Source organism: Pelodiscus sinensis, chromosome 11 (genome assembly GCF_049634645.1).
Source record: "Pelodiscus sinensis isolate JC-2024 chromosome 11, ASM4963464v1, whole genome shotgun sequence".
NCBI classification, from domain to species: domain Eukaryota; kingdom Metazoa; phylum Chordata; order Testudines; family Trionychidae; genus Pelodiscus; species Pelodiscus sinensis.
In genome coordinates, this window is record NC_134721.1 from 6783371 (window position 1) to 6803374 (window position 20004).

The 20004-nt window shown below is 44.6% G+C and overlaps 1 protein-coding gene across 7 annotated transcripts; it reads left to right on the top strand.

The window, feature by feature from the left end:
• Positions 1–2927: 2927 nt before the first annotated feature.
• KBTBD8 (kelch repeat and BTB domain containing 8) lies at positions 2928–19362 on the top strand. 7 transcript variants are annotated; one of them, XM_075938553.1, is made up of 5 exons: positions 2929–3133; positions 4596–4674; positions 6833–6992; positions 7636–8750; positions 13910–19361. In XM_075938553.1, the coding sequence occupies exons 3-5, from the start codon at positions 6844–6846 to the stop codon at positions 14371–14373; spliced, it is 1728 nt and encodes a 575-aa protein (XP_075794668.1). In that variant the 5' UTR covers positions 2929–3133; positions 4596–4674; positions 6833–6843; the 3' UTR covers positions 14374–19361. The 7 variants fall into 7 exon arrangements, with proteins under 7 accessions (XP_075794665.1, XP_075794668.1, XP_075794664.1 ...); XM_075938552.1 differs by having other exon boundaries at positions 2931–3133; positions 6782–6992; XM_075938550.1 differs by lacking the exon at positions 4596–4674 and having other exon boundaries at positions 2928–3133.
• Positions 19363–20004: the final 642 nt, after the last annotated feature.

The window sequence follows — 20004 nt, forward strand, 5'->3', positions numbered from 1 at the left end:
TCAAAAGAGATGACACACTGAGGACATCATGCAGGTGATAGCTGCAATCTGAGACGGACAAATATATGAGGATGTCATTTGCTAAAAGGTAAGATTTGTAGCTATTCTCCTTTCACTTTCATTTTATATAGCTCTGGTCAATTTCACAGCCCTTACCAGTACTGAATGGGGAAATTGGAAAACTGCAAAATCGATTTGCAGGAATGAAGTTCTATTTTCATTTACACCTCTTTCATCAGAGTCACTATCATTCCTGTGTTACGTGGTATGATTATCGACAGCAGCCTGGGCACTGCTGATAATTGCTAACAGAGGGTAAAGCCATTCCCTGCAAGAGAAAGTAGAACCATGTGAGCAGCAATCATGACATAAAATGGTAGCATTTTTACCTTCATTTTATGCTTTTGCAGAACATCAGCAATGCACTTGTTTAATTGCTTCTGGGTATGTCTATACAGCAGGGCTAAAGTTGGAATAAGCTACGCAACTTCAGCTATGTGAATTGCATAGCTTAAGTCAAAATAGCTTATTTCGGTTTTTGGCGCTATCTCCACAGCAGGAAGTCGAAGGACGAACACTTTTCCTTCAACTTCCCTTACTCCTTGTAAAATGAAGGTTACCACGAGTCTGAGTAAGAAGTTCTCCAGCTTGACATTATGTCGAAATAAAGGCTTGTAGCGTCGATGCGCTCTTAGTTATTTCGGAATAATGTCAGTCATTCCGAAATAACGCTGATGTGTAGACATACCCTCTGAGATTTAAAGGTAAGACTTATTATCTAAGATCTTAAATTAATGGTGCCTTGCTTTGCTTGTCTTGTATGTACAAAAATAACATTATAAACTGTTGCATTTCTCTGCTTACCATAGAACTGCAGATCTTGTTAAATCAAGACAAGAAAAAGGAAAGGAAAATGGAAAGAAAAGATCAGCACCCTAAAGATTTTTAGAACTTAGTGGCTTCTCCTTTCATTTACCCTGCAGTCCACAAAAGGAAAATAGTTTTGCACTTTCGTTTCAATAACCATTCAGTTCACAAAAGTGACACTTGATCTATTGTTTTCTCCTACTGGGGCCTCATTTAGTCATTGCAAATAACAAAACCAATCACTAATCTCTGTTCTGAAAAAGATCTTTTACTTTCTACTGTTGTAGACCATTGACAACAAACCAGTTGTTTGTCCCTTAGGGTATGTCTACACTACAAAGGTAATTTGAACTAACAGACGTTAGTTCGAATTAACTTTGATAGGCGCTACACTAGCGCTCCGCTAGTTCGAACTTAATTCGAACTAGCGGAGCGCTTAGTTCGAACTAGGTAAACCTCATTGTACGAGGATTAAGCCTAGTTCGAACTTACTAGTTCGAATTAAGGGGTATGTAGCCCCTTAATTCGAACTAGTGGGAGGCTAGCCCTCCCCAGCTTTCCCTGGTGGCCACTCTGGCCAACACCAGGGAAACTCTATTGCCCCCCTCCCGGCCCCGGACCCCTTAAAGGGGCACGGGCTGGCTACGGTGCCCGTGCCAGGTGCAAGCTTGCCAGCACCCAGCTAGCAGACCCTGCACCTGGCACGGCTCGAGCCAGCCACCCGATGCCTCCCAGCCCTCCCCCTCTTCCCGAGACCAGACTGGCGGCTCCTGGGAGCTTGCCTGGGACCGCAAGAGGCGGGCACCTGCCTGATCTAGTGCGGACATCGTGGACCTCGTCCACGACCTCCGCACTAGGCACAGGAAAGTGGCTGTATAGGGCAGGAGAGCTGCCAGCCTGGACACCCAGGAGCAGGTTTGCATGAAAATCAAGATGGTCCACTGAGACCCCCGACCCTGAGCCCTGAGCTTACAATGGCCGTCCTGGGTCAGACCAAAGGTCCATCTAGCCCAGTAGCCTGTCTGCCGATAGCGGCCAACCCTAGGGACCCTGGAGGGGATGGACTGACGACAGTGACCAAGCCATTTGTCTCGTGCCATCCATCTCCAGCCTTCCACAAACTTTGGGCAGGGACACCATTTCTACCCCCTGACTAATACCACTCCATGGACCCAACCTCCATGAATTGATCTCACTTCTCTTTAAACTCTGTTCTAGTTCTAGCCTTCACAGCCTCCTGCAGCAAGGAGTTCCACAGGTTGACTCTTTGCTTTGTGAAGAAGAACTTTCTGTTACTAGTTTGAAGCCTGCTACCCATTCCTTTCCTTTGGTGTCCTCTAGTCCTTCTTTATGGGAACTAATGAAGAACTTTTCTTGATGCACCCTCTCCACTCCACTCCACTCCACTCATGCTTTTATAGACCTCTATCCTATCCGCCCTCAGTCTCCTCTTTTCTAAACTGAAAAGTCCCAGTCTCTTTAGCTTCTCTTCATATGGGACCTGTTCCAAAACTCTGATCATTTTAGTTGCCCTCTCCTCTCCCACCCTCTCTCTTCCCCTCTCCCACCTCCTTTTCCCAGTCTCCCCGAGTTTTGTGCAATAAAGAGAGATTCTGTTTTTGACCACACGTTTTCTTTATTTTGTACATCAGGAAGGGGGGCTAGGGAAGGGTAAGTGGAAGGAGGTGAGGGAGGAATGGGGTACGAGCCCCCAATGGGGAGGACTGGGCTGGCGAGGTGGCGGGGCGTGGGCGTGGCATCCGAAAGGGGCGGGGCGTGGGCGTGGCATCCGAAAGGGGCGTGTCATCAGCGAGGGGGCGGGGCATGGGCGTGGCATCCGAGAGGGGCGGGGCAGGGGTGGGTTTGTGTCAGTCGCACTCAGGCCGGTGGGAGGGAATCTGTTGCCCTGGCCAGCCCACGCTGGCTCCCCCTTGTCAAGGGCTGCGCTAAAGTCGCCGCCACCCGATGCGAACTACAATTCCCGGCAGTCTCTCCGCGGCGGGCCTCAAGAACGTGGGATCCCAGCATGCTCCGCGCGAGGGGCGGCCCTCTCCCATCGCTCCGCGCGGGGAGAGAGAGGAGGACTACGTGTCCCGGCAGGCACTGCGACGGCCGCCCAATCAGCGCGTGCTAGCTTGGCCGGTGCGGGCGGGCTGGTTGGCTGGCGGGGCAGTATCCGCGCCGCGGAGAGGCGCAGGCGGAGCGGCCCCGGCCGTGACATTTCCTGCGCTCGCAGCCCGGAGCCCGAGAATGGCAGCGCTGGGAGGTCGGTGCCGCCGGGCAGGGGCCGGAGGAGGAGGGGCCGGGGGGGTGTCTGAGGCGGGTGCCTGGGGGGGCCGCGGGAGGAGGGGCCTGAGGGGAGGGGCGGGGGGGCCCTGAAGGGAGGTGCCGGGGGGGGCTGCAGGAGGAGGGGCCTGGGGGGAGGGGCCTGGGGGGGCCCTGAAGGGAGGTGCCGGGGGGGGCCCTGAAGGGAGGTGCCGGGGGGGGCTGCAGGAGGAGGGGCCTGAGGGGAGGGGCCTGGGGGGGTGCCTGGGGGGCCCTGAAGGGGGGTGCCGGGGGGGGCCCTGAAGGGAGGTGCCGGGGGGGGCTGCAGGAGGAGGGGCCTGAGGGGAGGGGCCTGGGGGGGTGCCTGGGGGGCCCTGAAGGGGGTGCCGGGGGGGCTGCAGGAGGAGGGGCCTGAGGGGAGGGGCCTGGGGGGGGCCCTGAAGGGAGGTGCCGGGGGGGGCCCTGAAGGGAGGTGCCGGGGGGGGCTGCAGGAGGAGGGGCCTGAGGGGAGGGGCCTGGGGGGGTGCCTGGGGGGCCCTGAAGGGGGTGCCGGGGGGGCTGCAGGAGGAGGGGCCTGAGGGGAGGGGCCTGGGGGGGGCCCTGAAGGGAGGTGCCGGGGGGGGCCCTGAAGGGAGGTGCCGGGGGGGGCTGCAGGAGGAGGGGCCTGAGGGGAGGGGCCTGGGGGGGTGCCTGGGGTGGCCCTGAAGGGAGGTGCCGGGGGGGGGCCTGCAGGAGGAGGGGCCTGGGGGGGTGCCTGGGGGGGCCCTGAAGGGAGGTGCCGGGGGGGGCCTGCAGGAGGAGGGGCCTGGGGGGGTGCCTGGGGGGGGCCCTGAAGGGAGATGCGGGGGGGCTGCAGGAGGAGGGGCCTGAGGGGGATTCTAGGAGGAGGTGCCGGGGGGGGGGGAGTGTCTGAAGGGGGATGCCTGGGGCAGGGTGTCTGAGGCGGGACCAGAGGGGAGGTGCCTGTGTGGGAGGATGTGTGCGGGAGGGGGGGAGTGTCTGAGGGGGAACTGGAGGAGGGGACCGGAGTTGGCAGTGGTTTTGGGGGAGTGTCTGATGGGGGACCAGAGTGAGTGGGAAAGAGAATTGTGGTTGGGGTGTCTGGGAAGCAGTGTGTGAGGGAGAGGATCTGTTTGGGGGGGTGTACCAGATTTAGGGGTGTACCTGATGGGAGGGTTGTCTGCGGAAGGGAGGGAGAAACAGGAAGAAGAGTAAGGTAGGCGTCAGAGTTGTGTGGGGTGCTAGCTAAGCAGAATGTATGTGTGGGGATAACAGTGTGAGGATGGGAGCAGAGGTGAGCAGTGGAATTGATTGGGAATGCAGATCAAAGAGAGAGCGAGAGAGCACCAGAGTTGGTGTGTGTAAGTATGGAGAGTTTGCAGGTCAATAGTGTCAAATCCTGTAAATAAAGAACCTGGGACCATAGGGTGGGAAGCTATATGTTGTCAGTTCCATTTGTACAGGGGTCTCCTTTTGGTTTTGCGTATTGGTTGGTCGACTGGCAAGTGGGAGGAGAGTTCTTTTGGACTTTTCCAGTGTTGGGTATGTGAGCATTTGTATTCCCTTCTACCTACCTACAGAAGGAATAAACTTAAACAACAAATAGTATGGTAGCACTTTAAAGACTAACAAAACACATAGATAGTATCATGAGTTTTCGTGGGCATAGCGAAGAAGTGGGCCATGTCCACGAAAGCTCCTAATACCGTATACATGTTTTGTTAGTCTGGTAGCACTTTAAAGACTATTTGTTGTTTTTTAAGTTTATCCTGTACAGACTAACTCGGCTACCCTCTGAAGCTACAGAAGGAAGTTCATGTTTCTTGCAGCTCTCTGGCTATGTCTACAGTGCAGAGTTTTTTGCGCAAAAATGGCTGAAAAACTCGCAGAGCATCCACACATCAAGCACGTTTTTGCGCAAGAAAATTTACAGTGAATTGACAGAACAGAGCAGTTTTTGTAGTATAGATATTCCTCTTTCTATGAGGAATAACTCCTTTTTACTAGCGCTTTTGTGCAAAAAAAGCACAGGTGCACTGGTGGCCATTCTGTTAATGGCAATCAGAGCTTTCTTATGAGACAGCGTCCATGCAATCTGGACGCGCTCTTGCACAAGATGTTTTTGCAGAATATCTCTTCCGCAAAAAGCTTCTTGCATAAGAAGCCTGCAGTCTAGACATACCCTCTGTTTTGAGTGATACAGTGAGATATTGAAAATCTTAGGCTCTAAGCCTGCCAGCAGATTCTTGTGCACATCAGAGCCCTATTGATTTCACAGGAACTGGTGGGAGCAAGGTTGTATCTGAATTTTGAATAGGGAAATGTTGAGGCACACTAGCACATGAAAGGATTTATATCTTCCATCCATCATGACTTTTTTAAATATTTAGCCCTGAATGCATTTTAACCATTTTCTGTGCAGTCAGCAACATTATCCAACTTGCAGTTTTCAACACTTCATTTTTTCTATTAGGTTTTCTTTTGTTGTTGTACAAAGGACTTCTTTCCCTTATGAAACAGGTTGCTGTGCTTGAAACATTACTCAACTTTCATTTTGGGCTTTCCCTTACTAGGAACCCATCAGATATTTTCAGAAGTATACAGTTTTTCATTTCTTTTCACAGTATTCAACTTCTGTTTTCACAGGAGTAAAGTCTCAAAGGGATAGCCATGTTAGTCTGTTTCTGCAAAAAGAACAAGGAGTCCTCTGGCACCTTAGGGCATGTCTACACTAGGAAATTATTTTGAAATAATAACTCCCAAAATAATAATTTCAAAATAGTGTGTCCACACTACAAGCAAACCTCAAAATTAGTCCAAAGCAGGCTAGGCTCCCTTAATGTGGACATGCTACCTCAACTTAGAGCCCTAGGAAGCACTGGGGAGTAATTATTTTGAATGACTCTGGGGTGTAGTTATTTTGAAACAGCAGCAGTGGAGCATCCACACTACTGTTATTTTGAAATAACTATTTTGAAATAGGTGTTATTTCTCCAGCTCATTATTTTGAAATAACGGACTCGGTAGTGTGGATGCTCTGCTTGTTATTTTAAAATATAAGGAGTTAACTTCCTAGTATAGATCAGGGCTTAGAGACTAACATTTTTTAAGGTGCCACGGAACTCCTCGTTTTAACACCCGAGTAAGAATTCTAAGTGCTAACTAAATAATTTTTGTAAAATTTGTGGCTGAGTATACTTGCTATTGAAATGTAAATTGTATTTTAGGGAATGTGATCTTGCCAGTTGTTTGCAAAAGTCAGTAGTCAATGTTTATTTTCCACTTCATTGTTAAGCATAAGCATTTGGAGAAACAGGACCTGAGGTGCTAACTTTTTTTTTTCTTCTGTAAAAATGGGATCATAAAATACTGCATACAGATCAGTAAAAATTGGGATAACTGGATGAAAGGTTATATAACATGTATGTGCAAAATATTTATCATGTGACTGTTTCCTCTTAAAGTTGATAGGTGTAATTTTCAGTTTTATCCCCATAGGAGATTGTGGAATATGGAGAAATGAATCTCAACTCAGTAATCATTCTTAATGCTGATATATAGTATATTTATGTTACTATGAATATGTTTGAGAGTGTGTTCTGTTGTTGTTTATTGAAATATAGTAAGGCTATTTTGGTTTTTTTAATAGAAATAAGTAAGTTTTCACAAACACTGAATGGAATTCCTTCTTCAAACACAGTCAGCAGTGGAATGGATCCTTTTCACGCTTGCAGCATTCTCCAACAACTTAAAACAATGTATGATGAAGGACAGCTGACAGATATTGTAGTGGAAGTTGATCATGGGAAGACATTTTCCTGTCATAGGAATGTTCTTGCTGCAATCAGTCCTTATTTCAGGTACGTAGGTCCCTGCACTAGTATTAACCAAATGCAAAATCACTTGTAATAAATTATTTGTATTGAATAGTATTTTAATTTTTTGATAGCAGTTTCAAAATTTATACCCATCTGCAGCTGATTACATTACAGATCTCTTTTTTTAAATGATCTTTTGCGGTTTGCTTTTAACATAAATGAATTGGCAGCACCTGCATTTTTCAGAAAAGATACTTTGGAATTGATTTCATCTTCGTTTGTTTTTGTTGTTGTTGTTTTTTTGTTTTTTTCTTTTTTAATCATGTCTTTCAAAATGTATTTGTCTTAATTCATTCATATGTTTTAGCATACTGACATGCAGTGCATTACAACTTATGATCCTGGGTTGAGTATGCAGACTGACAATTTGAGACAACCTCTTTTTATGTGTAAATTGAGCAAATTTAATATGGAATTAATGAGACACAAACTTGAAACTCCAAACTGTCACTTCTGAGCTACTTCTAAGAGTACAACTGCACTTTATTTTGGGAACTGACAACGACAGTATATTATCGCTGATCAGATATGTGCTGTTAGAATGATAACTATAATATAGTTTTCTCTTTAGACCTGTAGATAGAAGGGAATTGAAAATAAACTGTTACATATTTTTCTTTTGTAGATCTATGTTCACTAGCGGCCTTACAGAAAGTACCCAGAAAGAAGTTCGTATAGTTGGTGTTGAAGCAGAGTCAATGCATTTAGTATTGAACTATGCATATACCTCCAGAGTAATGCTGACAGAGGCCAATGTCCAAGCTTTGTTCACTGCAGCTAGTATCTTCCAGATCCCTTCCATTCAGGACCAGTGTGCTAAATATATGATCAGTCATTTGGACCCACAAAACTCTATTGGGGTGTTTATCTTTGCTGATCACTATGGTCATCAGGAACTCAAAGACAGATCACAAGACTACATTCGTAAAAAGTTTCTGAGTGTCACCAAAGAGCAAGAATTTCTCCAGTTGAGAAAAGACCAACTCATAAGTATACTGGACAGTGATGACTTAAACGTAGACAAAGAAGAACATGTTTACGACAGCATTATAAGGTGGTTTGAACATGAACAAAATAAAAGAGAAGTGCACCTTCCAGAAATATTTGCCAAATGCATCCGTATGCCTCTGTTAGAAGAAGCATTTTTAGAGAGAATCCCTTCCATGTTTGCACAGGCTATAGCCAAAAGCTGTGTACAAAAGGGGCAACCTAGTGCCAATGGCTACACACAACGGCTTGGAATGACTGCTTCTGAAATGATCATATGCTTTGATGCTGCCCACAAACACTCAGGAAAGAAGCAAACAGTGCCTTGTTTAGATTCAGTCACAGGGAGAGTGTTTAAACTATGCAAACCACCAAATGATTTGAGGGAAGTTGGAATTCTTGTATCACCTGATAATGATATTTACATTGCAGGAGGCTACAGGCCAAGCAGCAGTGAGGTCTCCATAGACCACAGAGCAGAGAGTGACTTTTGGATGTATGATCATTCTGGGAATAGATGGCTACCTAAAGCTCCTTTGCTGCGAGCCAGAATAGGCTGCAAACTGGTTCATTGCTGTGGTAAACTGTATGCAATAGGTGGCCGTGTTTATGAAGGAGATGGCCGAAACTCATTAAAATCTGTGGAGTGTTATGACAGCAGAGAGAACTGTTGGACAGCTGTCTGTCCAATGCCTGTAGCAATGGAATTTCATAGTGCTGTGGAATATAAAGAGAACATCTATGTTTTACAGGGTAAGGTGCCTTAACTGTGTAAGAAATTTTGTTTTTTCAGTAGGGAAGGGAGTTGTCTAGTCCCAGTTCTGCTACTCCTTTGACCTTCATAAATTGCTCACTTTTAGAGGAATAGGGAACAGGAAAAAAATAGAAGTGGGAGTGAATGGAGGGCAGTGGAGAATGGAAATGTAGCTTTGCTGCTCAAAGTGGGGGCAGCAGTTTTGCTTTCTTTGTGTTTTAAGATGTTCATTGTGAAGGGGGAATATGTCCTCCTTTTTGCCTCCATGCTCCATATAATCTCAACTTATTGGGGAACTTCTCAACCTCTCCTCAGTTCCTGAGTAATTGTAGCTGAGTATAGCTGGTCAGAAACCTTTCATCCATGTAGGGAGAAATGCAGTTTTTGACCACCTCAGACAATGATCCAAACTACTGCTCTTAGGATCCTGGTGCTCCTATTTTGTCACCAAGATTATACAAGGTGAAGGGAGAAGATTAGACTTCATGAACCGTTTACAAACACCAGTCTAACATAGGGAGTCTATAAGTAAGCCCAAGGTACAAAAGATTTAACAGAGAAGGGAAATGCTGAAGAACTAGAAAGAGTTTACCAGTAGGTTATGCAGTGATCTGTCCTGAGATCCTGAGTTCATTATAGTGCTGTACACTACTGTGCCATAATGAAAGGCCTCAGTTATAATTATATTGGTAATGGTTTAATAAAAAAAATAACATTTTGCTTAAGAATATATACAGATCTAATTGTAACCTACCTCACAGAAATGTAGGCCGAGTAGGGGCCTTAAGAGGTCATCTAGTTCACTCCCTTGCCACTGAGGCAAGACTCAGTATTACTTTGACCATCCCTGACAGATTTGTCTAACCTGCTTTAAAAACCTCCAGTGATGGAGTTTCTACAACCTTCCTGGGTAATTTGTTCCAGGGCTTAACTACCTTGGCTATTAGGAAGTGGTTTTTCTGATGTCCAACCAAAATCTCCTTTGCTGCAATTGAAGCCCATTACTTCTTGCCTTCTCTTCCAGTGGTTAAGGAGAACACTTTCTCGCTCTTTCCCTTTTTATGTACATGAAAACTGTTATGTTCTCAAGGCCCTCCCCCCCCTCCCCCCCGATTTCTCTAGACTAAACAAGCCCAGTTTTTTCAATTTTTCCTTGTTGGTCATGTTTTCTGGTAGAAATGTAATCAAGTAGCCAACCAGACGATTAACTGATAAGCCTAGGCAGACCCTGCTTTCTGGCAGCTGCCCCTGTCCACAGGGTTCCATTCCCTCCATGGACAAGAGCTGCTGTCGAAGCAGCCTGTGACAGCAGTCAGCTTGGACCCCCCTGCAGACAGCGGCTGCTGCCACCCCACACTCCTGCCTCTGTATCCGAGGCAGCAGTGCGGGGTGCCAGGCAGAAGCCAGTCCACTAGGGGAGATGACTTTTAAACTGGTTCCCTTCGTGGACTGGGTTCCACCTGGTGCCCTGCGTTACTGCCAATGTATCATGCAGGGGCCACCCTGGGAATGGGGCTGGAGTACACTGTCTGCTGCTCCCTCTCCTCCCTCCTCCCCTCCTTGCCCCCCGGACTATGGAATAGTCATCTAACCACTAAGAATTCATGTGGTTAGTCAAGTATGGTATTACCCACTGTCTAACATCCCTATTTTCTAGTCCTCCTAACCGTCTTTGTTGCTCTCCTCTGGACTTCTCCAGTTTGTCCATAGCTTTGCTGAAGTGTGATACCCAATACTGGACACAGCCAAGAACTGGCTTTGTATAATTTGAGGTGATTATTCAAGTGGGAGGCTGTAGGCGGTCCCAAGATCTGCAGAGAAATTCCAGTTAGCCTCTACAGGTGCTTAGAAATAAGGGCTTAATATGTCATTCTTAGGCCCTCTTCTGGCTACTCTTCCAGACTGTCAGGAACAGAGGGGAGAGCTATGCGAAACCACAAAAGATGCTGACAGCGCAGCATTACATACAGAAGGAGAAGAAACCAGTGTAGGTTTACAAGGAGGCAATATTGGACATCAGTGCCATGACTTCCTCCCAGCACACCACAGCTGCACGGAGTGAAACTGATACGATTTTATGGGATCTGGAGAATTTTGTAGAGTAGTTGCTTTTCTTTTTCATTGTTCCTGGACTAAGTGAACAGGGAGAGCCAAATTTTGTTAGTGGAAAGTATGTGGCAGTATGTCAGTCTGGAGTTTCAGCTAGAATTCTGAGCTTGCCAATTTTTTATTTGGGTTTGTCAACTGACCCTTAGCGTGTATCTTATCATTGCTTTTGGATGGTTCTATGGATTAACTTGATGCTTACACAAATAAATAAGCTAATTTAGTTTGCTAACCAGCCCCCAATTACTAACAGTATAACTGTAGATTGTTTTCTTTACACTAAGCCTAATGGGTGAAACACCACAATTTCCATTGTAGCACTGTTGTATTCTACAACTTTCATTGCCTAGAAAGAAACAGCATGGCAATTGCTGCTATTCACAAGTAAGTAGTCTTTTGCGCTTGTCCATAAGAATATACGTTTTAAAATGCCACTTACCACATACAGTACACAAAACAAGATCAGAAGCTTAAATTATGTAAGAGACCCATTGGAATGCAACTGTTAATAATTAAATTTTGCATCTCTGCGTGAAGAAATCTATAGGTATCCATGTAGCTTAATCTTTTAAACTAAACACCACGGCTGTGTCTACACTGGCATGAATTTCCGGAAATGCTTAAAACAGAACAGTTTTCCGTTATAAGTATTTCCAGAAAAAGAGCGTCTACACTGGCAGGCTGCTTTTCCGGAAAAGCCCTTTTTCTGGAAAAGCGTCTGTGGCCAATGTAGACGTGCTTTTCTGGAAAAAAGCCCCGATCGTCATTTTCGCGATTGGGGCTTTTTTCCAGAAAAGACTACTGTGCTGTCTACACTGGCCCTCTTCCGGAACAGTTTTCCGGAAAAAGGACTTTTGCCCGAGCGGGAGCAGCATAGTTTTTCCGGAAAAGCAGCTGATTTCTTACAGTAAATCGTCACTGCTTTTCCGGAAATTCAAGGGCCAGTGTAGACAGCTCGCAGCTTATTCTGGAAAAGCAGCCGCTTTTCCGGAATAAGTGGCCCAGTGTAGACACAGCCCACATGTTTTAATTTCATACCATTCTTGCAGACTTTCCTTTCTCTTGGGTGAAAGAATACTTACCTACACAGTTGCTTGGCAAGATGTCTTGCATGTATTTGGAAGATACTAGTACATTTAATTTAAAGTATGTGTTCTTGTATGAGGGGAAAAATAACTTTGTTATACTATATTCAGTACCCTTTGAGGAAACTTTTTTTCCTCTAAAATCCCTAAAAGACTGTCTTATAGTCTGTACTACCTTTACCCAAATTGGTAGAGCACCAGTTTTAGTTTGTGTCTGAACTTTTGTCATTTTCAACATGTAGCTAATAATCTGTGCAGTCAATATATGATGTATATTACTATCCAAACCAAAAAGTAGTACAGGCAGTCCCCGACTTACGCGGATCCGACTTATGTCGGATCCGCACTTACGAACGGGGCTTTCTCGCCCCGGAGGTCGAGGTAGCGGATTGCTACCTGCGAGCTCCGGGACGAGAGAGCCCCGTTTGTAAGCTGCTCCGGTGCCCCTGGTCTGCTGGAGACCGTCTCCAGCAGACCAGGGGCACCGGGCGGGTTCCCGCGCTTCTGAGGCTTTGCCAGAGCAAAGCCTCAGAAGCGCGGGAACCCGCCGCTGCTGCCGCTTCAGTCGCGGTGCCTGTGGTCTGCTGGGGACGGTCCCCAGCAGACCACAGGCAGGGGACTGAAGCGGCAGCAGCGGCGGTTCCCCGCGCTTCTGAGACTTTGCTTTGGCAAAGCCTCAGAAGCGGGGGAACCCGCCCGCTGCTGCCACTTCAGTTGCGGTGCCTGTGGTCTGCTGGGGACCGTCCCAGCAGACCACAGGCACCGGGACTGAAGTCGCAGCCGCGGGGGGGTCCCGCACCTCTGAGGCTTTGCCAGAGCAAAGCCTCAGAGGCGCAGCACCCGCTGCCACTGCGGCTCTGCTCCCGTATCCCTGGTCTGCTGGGGGGGGGGGGGGGGGAACACGCGGCTAGTGTGTGCCCCCCCCCCCCCCCTCCAGCAGACCAGGCTTTTGTTTTGGACCCTGGAGCAGAGCAGCTGGGGCTGCCAATTGGTCCTGCAGCGCCTTCTGGGCACTACTGGACCAACCCGGCAGCACCCTAGCTGCTCTGCCCCAGGTCCTGATTCAGCCGCTGCTGGTCAGTTTCAGCAGTGGCTGAATCAGGACGCCTGGGGCAGAGCAGCTGGGGTGCTGCTGGGTTGGTCCAGTAGCGCCGAGGAGCGGTGCTACTGGAGCAACCCAGCAGCACCCCAGCTGCTCTGCCCCAGGCGTCCCCAAGTCAGCTGCTGCTGAAACTGACCAGCGCTGACTACAGGAAGCCCGAGGCAGAGTTGCTCTGCCCCAGGCTTCCTGGAATCAGCTGCTGATCAGTTTCAGCAGCAGCTGACTTGGGGAAGCTTGGGGTTCTTAAATTGAATCTGTATGTAAGTCAGAACTGGCGGTCAGTTTCAGCAGCGGCTGAATCTGGACGCCAGTTCCGACTTGCATACAGATTCAACTTAAGAACAAACCTACAGTCCCTATCTTGTACGTAACCCGGGGACTGCCTGTAGTAATTAGTTAGCAGGTTCATGCAAGGACTCCATTTGGTATCCTTTTAAACAAACCACTGTAAGTGACCAATCCATCTATTTCCCCACTTGCATACAACACAAGATTTCTAAATCTGTATGGAGTCTAAGATGCACAGTTATTTGCCCTGGTTTAGCATCTTTCATGCAATTCATTCAGAAGTCCTTTATAACTATAGATTGATTAAATGGTGTTTATTTTTTCCAAGATATTAAAGCACCAAGAAAATACTTGAAACACCCTAAGCTTTATCCTTAAAGCTTTTTCCAAAATCTCAAACATGGTTTAGATATAGTAAAAGCTAGCTAACATGCACATAAATAAAGCATTGCAAGGCTGATAGCCTTTTAGCTTCCCCCCTTTTCAACCTGATTTCAGCGTCTGGCAGCCACGTGGAACTGATAATGCATAACCTCTGTCTTACACTCTTGGTCTCTCTTTTGTTGTTTATCTCTAGGAGAATTTTTCCTCTGCTATGATCCTCAGAAAGATTACTGGGGTTTCTTAACCCCAATGACTGTGCCTAGAATCCAGGGCTTGGCAGCTGTATACAATGACTCCATCTACTACATAGCTGGAACCTGTGGAAATCATCAGCGTATGTTTACCGTAGAGGCCTATGACATCGAGCTAAATAAGTGGACGAGAAAAAAGGATTTCCCATGTGATCAGTCCATTAATCCATATATCAAACTGGTACTCCTCAAAAATAAACTCCATTTGTTTGTCAGAGCTACTCAAGTCACTGTTGAAGAACATGTTTTTAGAACCAGCAGGAAAAATTCACTCTATCAATATGATGAGGTTACTGACCAGTGGCAAAAAGTGTATGAGACTCCCGATAGGCTTTGGGATTTAGGCCGGCATTTTGAATGTGCTGTCGCTAAGTTGTATCCGCAGTGTCTTCAGAAAGTTATTTAATTTTATTCAGTAACAAGCCTTAGTGATTTCAGTGGTATCTGATGTTAAGAAAAAAATGTCTTAAAAGAAAACAAAGAAATTGTCAGTATTTAATGTAAGCTGAAAGGCAGTTTTTTGTACATGGGGATGGGTGCTCTTTAAAGGTTGCAGGCTGGGGAGGGAATTAGTGGTTCATTTTAAAATTGCTGATATTTTTCAGAGGAGCAAGAAGGAGGATACAAAGTGCAATTATCAGCATTTTTTTTCTGGTAAACACTTAATCATGTCATTCTTGAGGGGTGTTTTTGTGATTAAAAGTAAACCAAGAATAGTAGCACCAGGATAACTATGCACTACAATGAAAGAAAATTAGCATTAATAGCTAAGGACATCCAAGCTAGTTTGACGTTAATTTTTTTTTTTTAAATACGGGTAAAATCCTGAGGCAATATCTCACTAGGTCTTTATTTTAGATCAACTGAAAGTACATAGAGGAATGCTAGCTCCTGATTCTTAATTATCTTTTTTGTACTGTTTTGAAGTCTAAAATGTTCCTAATGTTGTTTGTGCACTACCTTCGTTTGGGAGAAATATCAAAGTTGGAAGTGTAGAACATGATAAAGGATATTTGTCCGAAACAGCGAAGGCCTACTATCATTTTCTATCTATGGGTTTTGTTAAAGTGAAGCTAACAGTATAAATAGCTATTTTCTGCCAATTAAATGTAGTGCTTAAAAGCGGTGTTGATGCTGCTTGAAAACATATTCCATCTCATGAAGGGCTTAAACTCAAAAGTTGACGGTGCTAGTAAATTTTTAATACTTGTATGTCTGAAATTAATGGGCTAACCCTACACCATTATTTAAAACATTCTGCTACTATTAATGGGATTTCTTTTTAGGGCCCTATCCTGCCAATGTGTGGTCTTTTTTATTTAAACATAATATTACAACAGTGGGAGTACCCACACAGAATGATGACAGGATATGGTCTTAGTTGCTGTTATTTTTTGAAGAGCTCATTCTGCCTCTCGTAAAGTGTGTGTTTTGTGCTCAAGTAATACTGAAAATGTGGCTTAACTTGACTATTCCCCTTTTTCCCACCACCTCCCACCAAACATCCGATTACCTTTTACTATTCTATTCTGACCTATAATGTGAAAATTTTGCACTACTGAACTGTCTCCTTGATCCCATTTATTAAAAGAAAGTTGTTCACTGAAATCCGTGGTTTAAAGAATTTTAAATGCAGATGTAGAATAAGGATCCAATAGATAACACTTTCTCTATGGAATGAACATGTAACTTTTATTTTTTTTAATGACACAGTGGGTATAAAGTTTAGCTTCTACTTCAATAGGTGAAACTGGATGTAAAAGGGAAAATTTAATTGTACACCTCTCATCAGCTCTACTTTGCCAGGTGTAATTTGTCACAAAACTTATTCTCTCCAGAACAAGCCACGTCATATCTTCCTCTATATTTTACTTATATAACTTCTTAAATTGAGATAAAGGAAAGCTGTTTTATTTACCATTGATAATTGTACACATTGTAGCAAAAGGTGGCCATTATCTGGATTAACAGCTGTTTCAATAAGCCAAACATTTCATTCAATAATAGTTTAACACCCTGGCATAACTGTTGAGAGAGTGTGTGGTGTTTTTTTGTTTTTGTTTTTGAGTAATCTTGGTCACAAAGTAGGGTTTTCTTTTTTTAAAGAAACAAACTCACTTTTTTTAAAAAAAATCTTGCACAAAATATCAAAATGAACTGTGAAACTAAAAGGAAAAAAAAATAAAAACAACCTCTTTGCATTACATACCTCATCCTCCAGAGATTGTCCAGAATGCTTCTTTTAGGTGCGGGTGCTGGCTGAAACAACCTTGAAACTGTTTTAGAGATCAAGAGCATATGCTTAGTTGCTAAGTTGCATTTTTAAAACAATGTTAAGGTATGTGGTTTCTCTTTTTGTTTGGTTCCTTCAAAGATACTATTGTTACCAACAGCCAACAATAGGGATTTTTCTTATAAAGTACAGCTATTTCCATGGCTGCTTTTTTTTTATACACATTTTCAATAGTCCTTGGCTAGTTCTATTTGTGCTATTATAGGACTCTAGCTGCAAGCTTTCTGAAGCACCCTCCCTTTACAGTATTGCATTAGTGTGTAAAACCTTTTTTTCTTTCAAAAAAGTGTTATGTAACTTTTTGTTGTTTTTAAAAGCTTGGATGAATATTTACAAGATTTCTTGCTGCTTTTTGACAATCTTCTATATTTATTTAGTAGAACAAATTTCAAAATATATTACTTGAAAATATGAAATAGATTTTTGAGTTAGCAATTGACTGGTCATGTGATGTATAGAAGTACAATATGCTGTGGTTTATTCTGCAGTAGGTTTGTTAATTTTGTTTATCTGCACTAAAGTACGAAGATCTCCATTTTCTTTAACCATTCAGAAGAAGAGTGTGATACAAGACTGTAATGTGCTTAAAAGCTAAATCCTGGAACTTGCATAGGAGTAGAAAATACTGAATCTTAGACATGAATAATTTGTTTAAACAGAAATATAGCTGAGACATTTTGCCACTTCTTAAATGCTTTTAAATTCTTTAAAAGTCAAAAGTCTTGCTTTAGCATCAGACTTTAAAAATAAACTTGCACAGTGTGAGAACAATTGATTAAAACTGCACCAAAGGTACTAGTAACTTACATATGGCTCTCTATATCCTCTCTCCCCATTTCACATTTCTTCTGCTCTTGTTTAGACTGCCCTTGTTAAATTGACACTTAAAATGTAAACAATTTGCCTAAGAGTAACTTTTCCACCCCAGACTGATCAAAATACAAAATAATTTGTATTCCTTATTTTAATCTAAATTTTGATGATTAAATCACTAAAACTGATATTGGTGCATCAGATGTGTAGAGTATATGAACTGCAAGAAATCTAAGAGCTCCCTGTTTCTTAAGGCTGTTTAGAAATGGCATCCAATGTTCAGTGCTCAGGTATGTTAGTAAGAAGTACTGTAGTCCTCCGAGGGCAGATGTGTGGATTTTTAAACATTTTGCCATAATTGCACAATTTTTGCATTTTTACTTAATGTCATGTTACGTTTCTTATAATAAAATAAACCTATTGTTGAAATACAATGGACTTCAACAGGTTTTAATGATAAATGTCTTTAAAATGAAGTTGGTAGAGCGAGCAAATAGGAAATTCGTCCCCTGTGCGGCTCTCTTTCAAGCTCCGCGGTTCTGCATCCCAAATACTTGCCAACCCTGCACTTTGAGGCATACTGGTGAGGAAGATGGTGGGACCTCCTCTCAGGACCTTCGCTATATCTCTGCTTTGTACACACGTGGTAACGTAGAATGGTCAGTTACCAATACCACATTTGCTAATATAGGCAGGACCAGTTTGAAGGGTTTTTTTTTCTTTAGGCTATTGAGTCCTGTGCCAGTTCTGCAAGGCTGTTTTATAATTTTGTTCAAGTTGTCAAGTTGGTGTGGGCGGTTTTGGTTTTTTTACATAGCGTTTTTTAATCCAAGGGTCATGGAGAACTTTACAAACTTTATATTGAGCTTCCCAGCCTCCCTACAAAGTACGGAAATATTTCATGGCTGGTAAAAGGGAGGCACAGAATGGTTAACCACCTTCGTCAAGGTTACATAGGAAGCCCAGACAGAATTGGGAATATGCCTGCTCCATGATTTTAACCACAAGTCTAAGTAAGTAGTTAACCTGCTAAAACAAGCGTTCTAGGACACTTATCAGTACAATGTATTCATGTTTTCTCTCCTTGTAACTAATTTTACAACACTTAAAGCCACTCTGTTCTGTGCCCTATTGAGAGAGAGAGAGAGAGGGTGGAAATGATAAAATACAGGCTAGTGGTGTGAACAGGTAAGCATCACCCTTTCTAGGTGATGCTTGCTGTGTAATGGTTAACAGATGCCTGGGAGCCTCCGTGGCCTGGAGGGAGTGGTATTTTGCACATTGTAATGAACTTAATTTGGGACCCAACACCAGCTACGTTTGTATTAAATGCCAGAATAGCTGAAATATGGTTACCAATGTTGGTAATTTTGCAGGAGTACATGAAAGTAAGACTGTGCTAAATTGATCCCTTTCATTTGGAACACAGGTAGAAGGAAGAATCTTGCAAACATAGGGTCCCAACTTTTAGAGCTTGATGGAAGGATAGGGAGCTGGGGGGCTATATGACTTCTTCTGCTTGGACAGATATGATCTTCCCCTTCCATTCTGCCCCCCCCCCACACACACACTGTTCTAAGAACAGAGGTAAATAGGCATCGTTATGTGCCTCTTTTCTTTGTTAATGGTGTTGGAGTTGTTTCTTCTACTGTGCTCTTTAAGAGTTGAAATCACTGGGAGCTGAAATCGTTTGAGACTGACAGGCAGAATTCACAGCTGGGAAGTGGATGGCAGTGGGTGGTGACTGAGAGCCAGCAGAATGGCAGTGGACAGAAGACAGGCGGCCAGCAGAGTGGCAGCGGTATGACAGTCGGCCAGCGGGGCGACAGAGAGGCATAAGGAGTGGCCTGCAGAGCGATGGCAGAGAAGTGAGATGAATGACCCTGCAGGGCGGCTGCTGAGAGCAACAAGCAGGTGGCTGGTGAGTGTCTAGCGGAATGGGTAAGATACCTCTTTACCTCCCCCTGCTCAGGATGGGAGGGGAACTCTGCAGATGCACCTCTGAACTCTAGCTCTGCCCTGGCCAAGGACAGCGAGTGGGGTGCAGAGAAAGGCTGGGCATGTGAAGGAGACATTAACGTTGCTGGACTTAAGAACCTGCGAGGAAAAGGACATTGCCCAATCCACTTGGGGCGGGACTTTTACTCACGGTTTATGTTTATAAGCTCTGTTTGGGGTGTCGTCCCAAATTAATGCCACATTACTTCCCTCCCTTTTATTAAAAGTCTACTTTCTACACTCCGTCTCTGTACTTGTGAGCGGGAAAGCCTGTCAGCACCTGGGGGTAGTGTGAATTTCCTAGGTTATGGGGAAGGTCTCAAGCCACTTCTGTATTTGCTGTATGGAGAGGTATTGAACCAGGCCCTGACTGCAGCTAGTTCCACCTGGCAGACGGGTTACATTATAATGCTCGCCCTTATGGAGCGACTTCATTCACTGATGGCAATAATAGCTAGAAGAGACTATAACTTGCACTTTACCCATGTGTTACACACACATGCACGCACACCTGCAAATATTTGTACTATTTTTCTAAAGAAATGAAAGATCCTAGATGGTACAAGTTTTAACGCACCAGCATGGGATAGCATCAAGCCAAAGAAGCTTTAAACCTGGTATATGGGAGCAGAGACGAAACAACATTTTTGGCAGCAAAAGACCAGCTCCACAGAAGCTGCTTAGACTTTTAGAATTAAAGGAATTTCACCTTTTGCCAGGCCAGTAAGATTTACAGAAACATTAAACCCATGCAAAATAATCTTGGGAGAAATGGATTCTGTGAGCTCTATTTCCCCTTGACCACAAACGCTGGAGCAGACAGATTCCAATATGATAAAAAAAAATACATGGGATAAAGTGCATGGTGTGCATCATCTCGCATACTTGCTGCTGGCCTAGCACTATATGGGCACGTCTACACAGCAGCCTTAG

Excerpts from the sequence above, each read along its gene's own strand:
- KBTBD8 (XM_006120000.4), top strand. The coding sequence starts at position 4,572 with ATGTTGTCAGTTCCATTTGTACAGGGGTCTCCTTTTGGTTTTGCGTAT. Across the intron at positions 4,675-6,781 it reads TTGGACTTTTCCAGTGTTGG|AAATAAGTAAGTTTTCACAA; the intron begins GTATGTGAGCAT and ends TTTTTTTAATAG. Across the intron at positions 6,993-7,635 it reads GCAATCAGTCCTTATTTCAG|ATCTATGTTCACTAGCGGCC; the intron begins GTACGTAGGTCC and ends TTTCTTTTGTAG.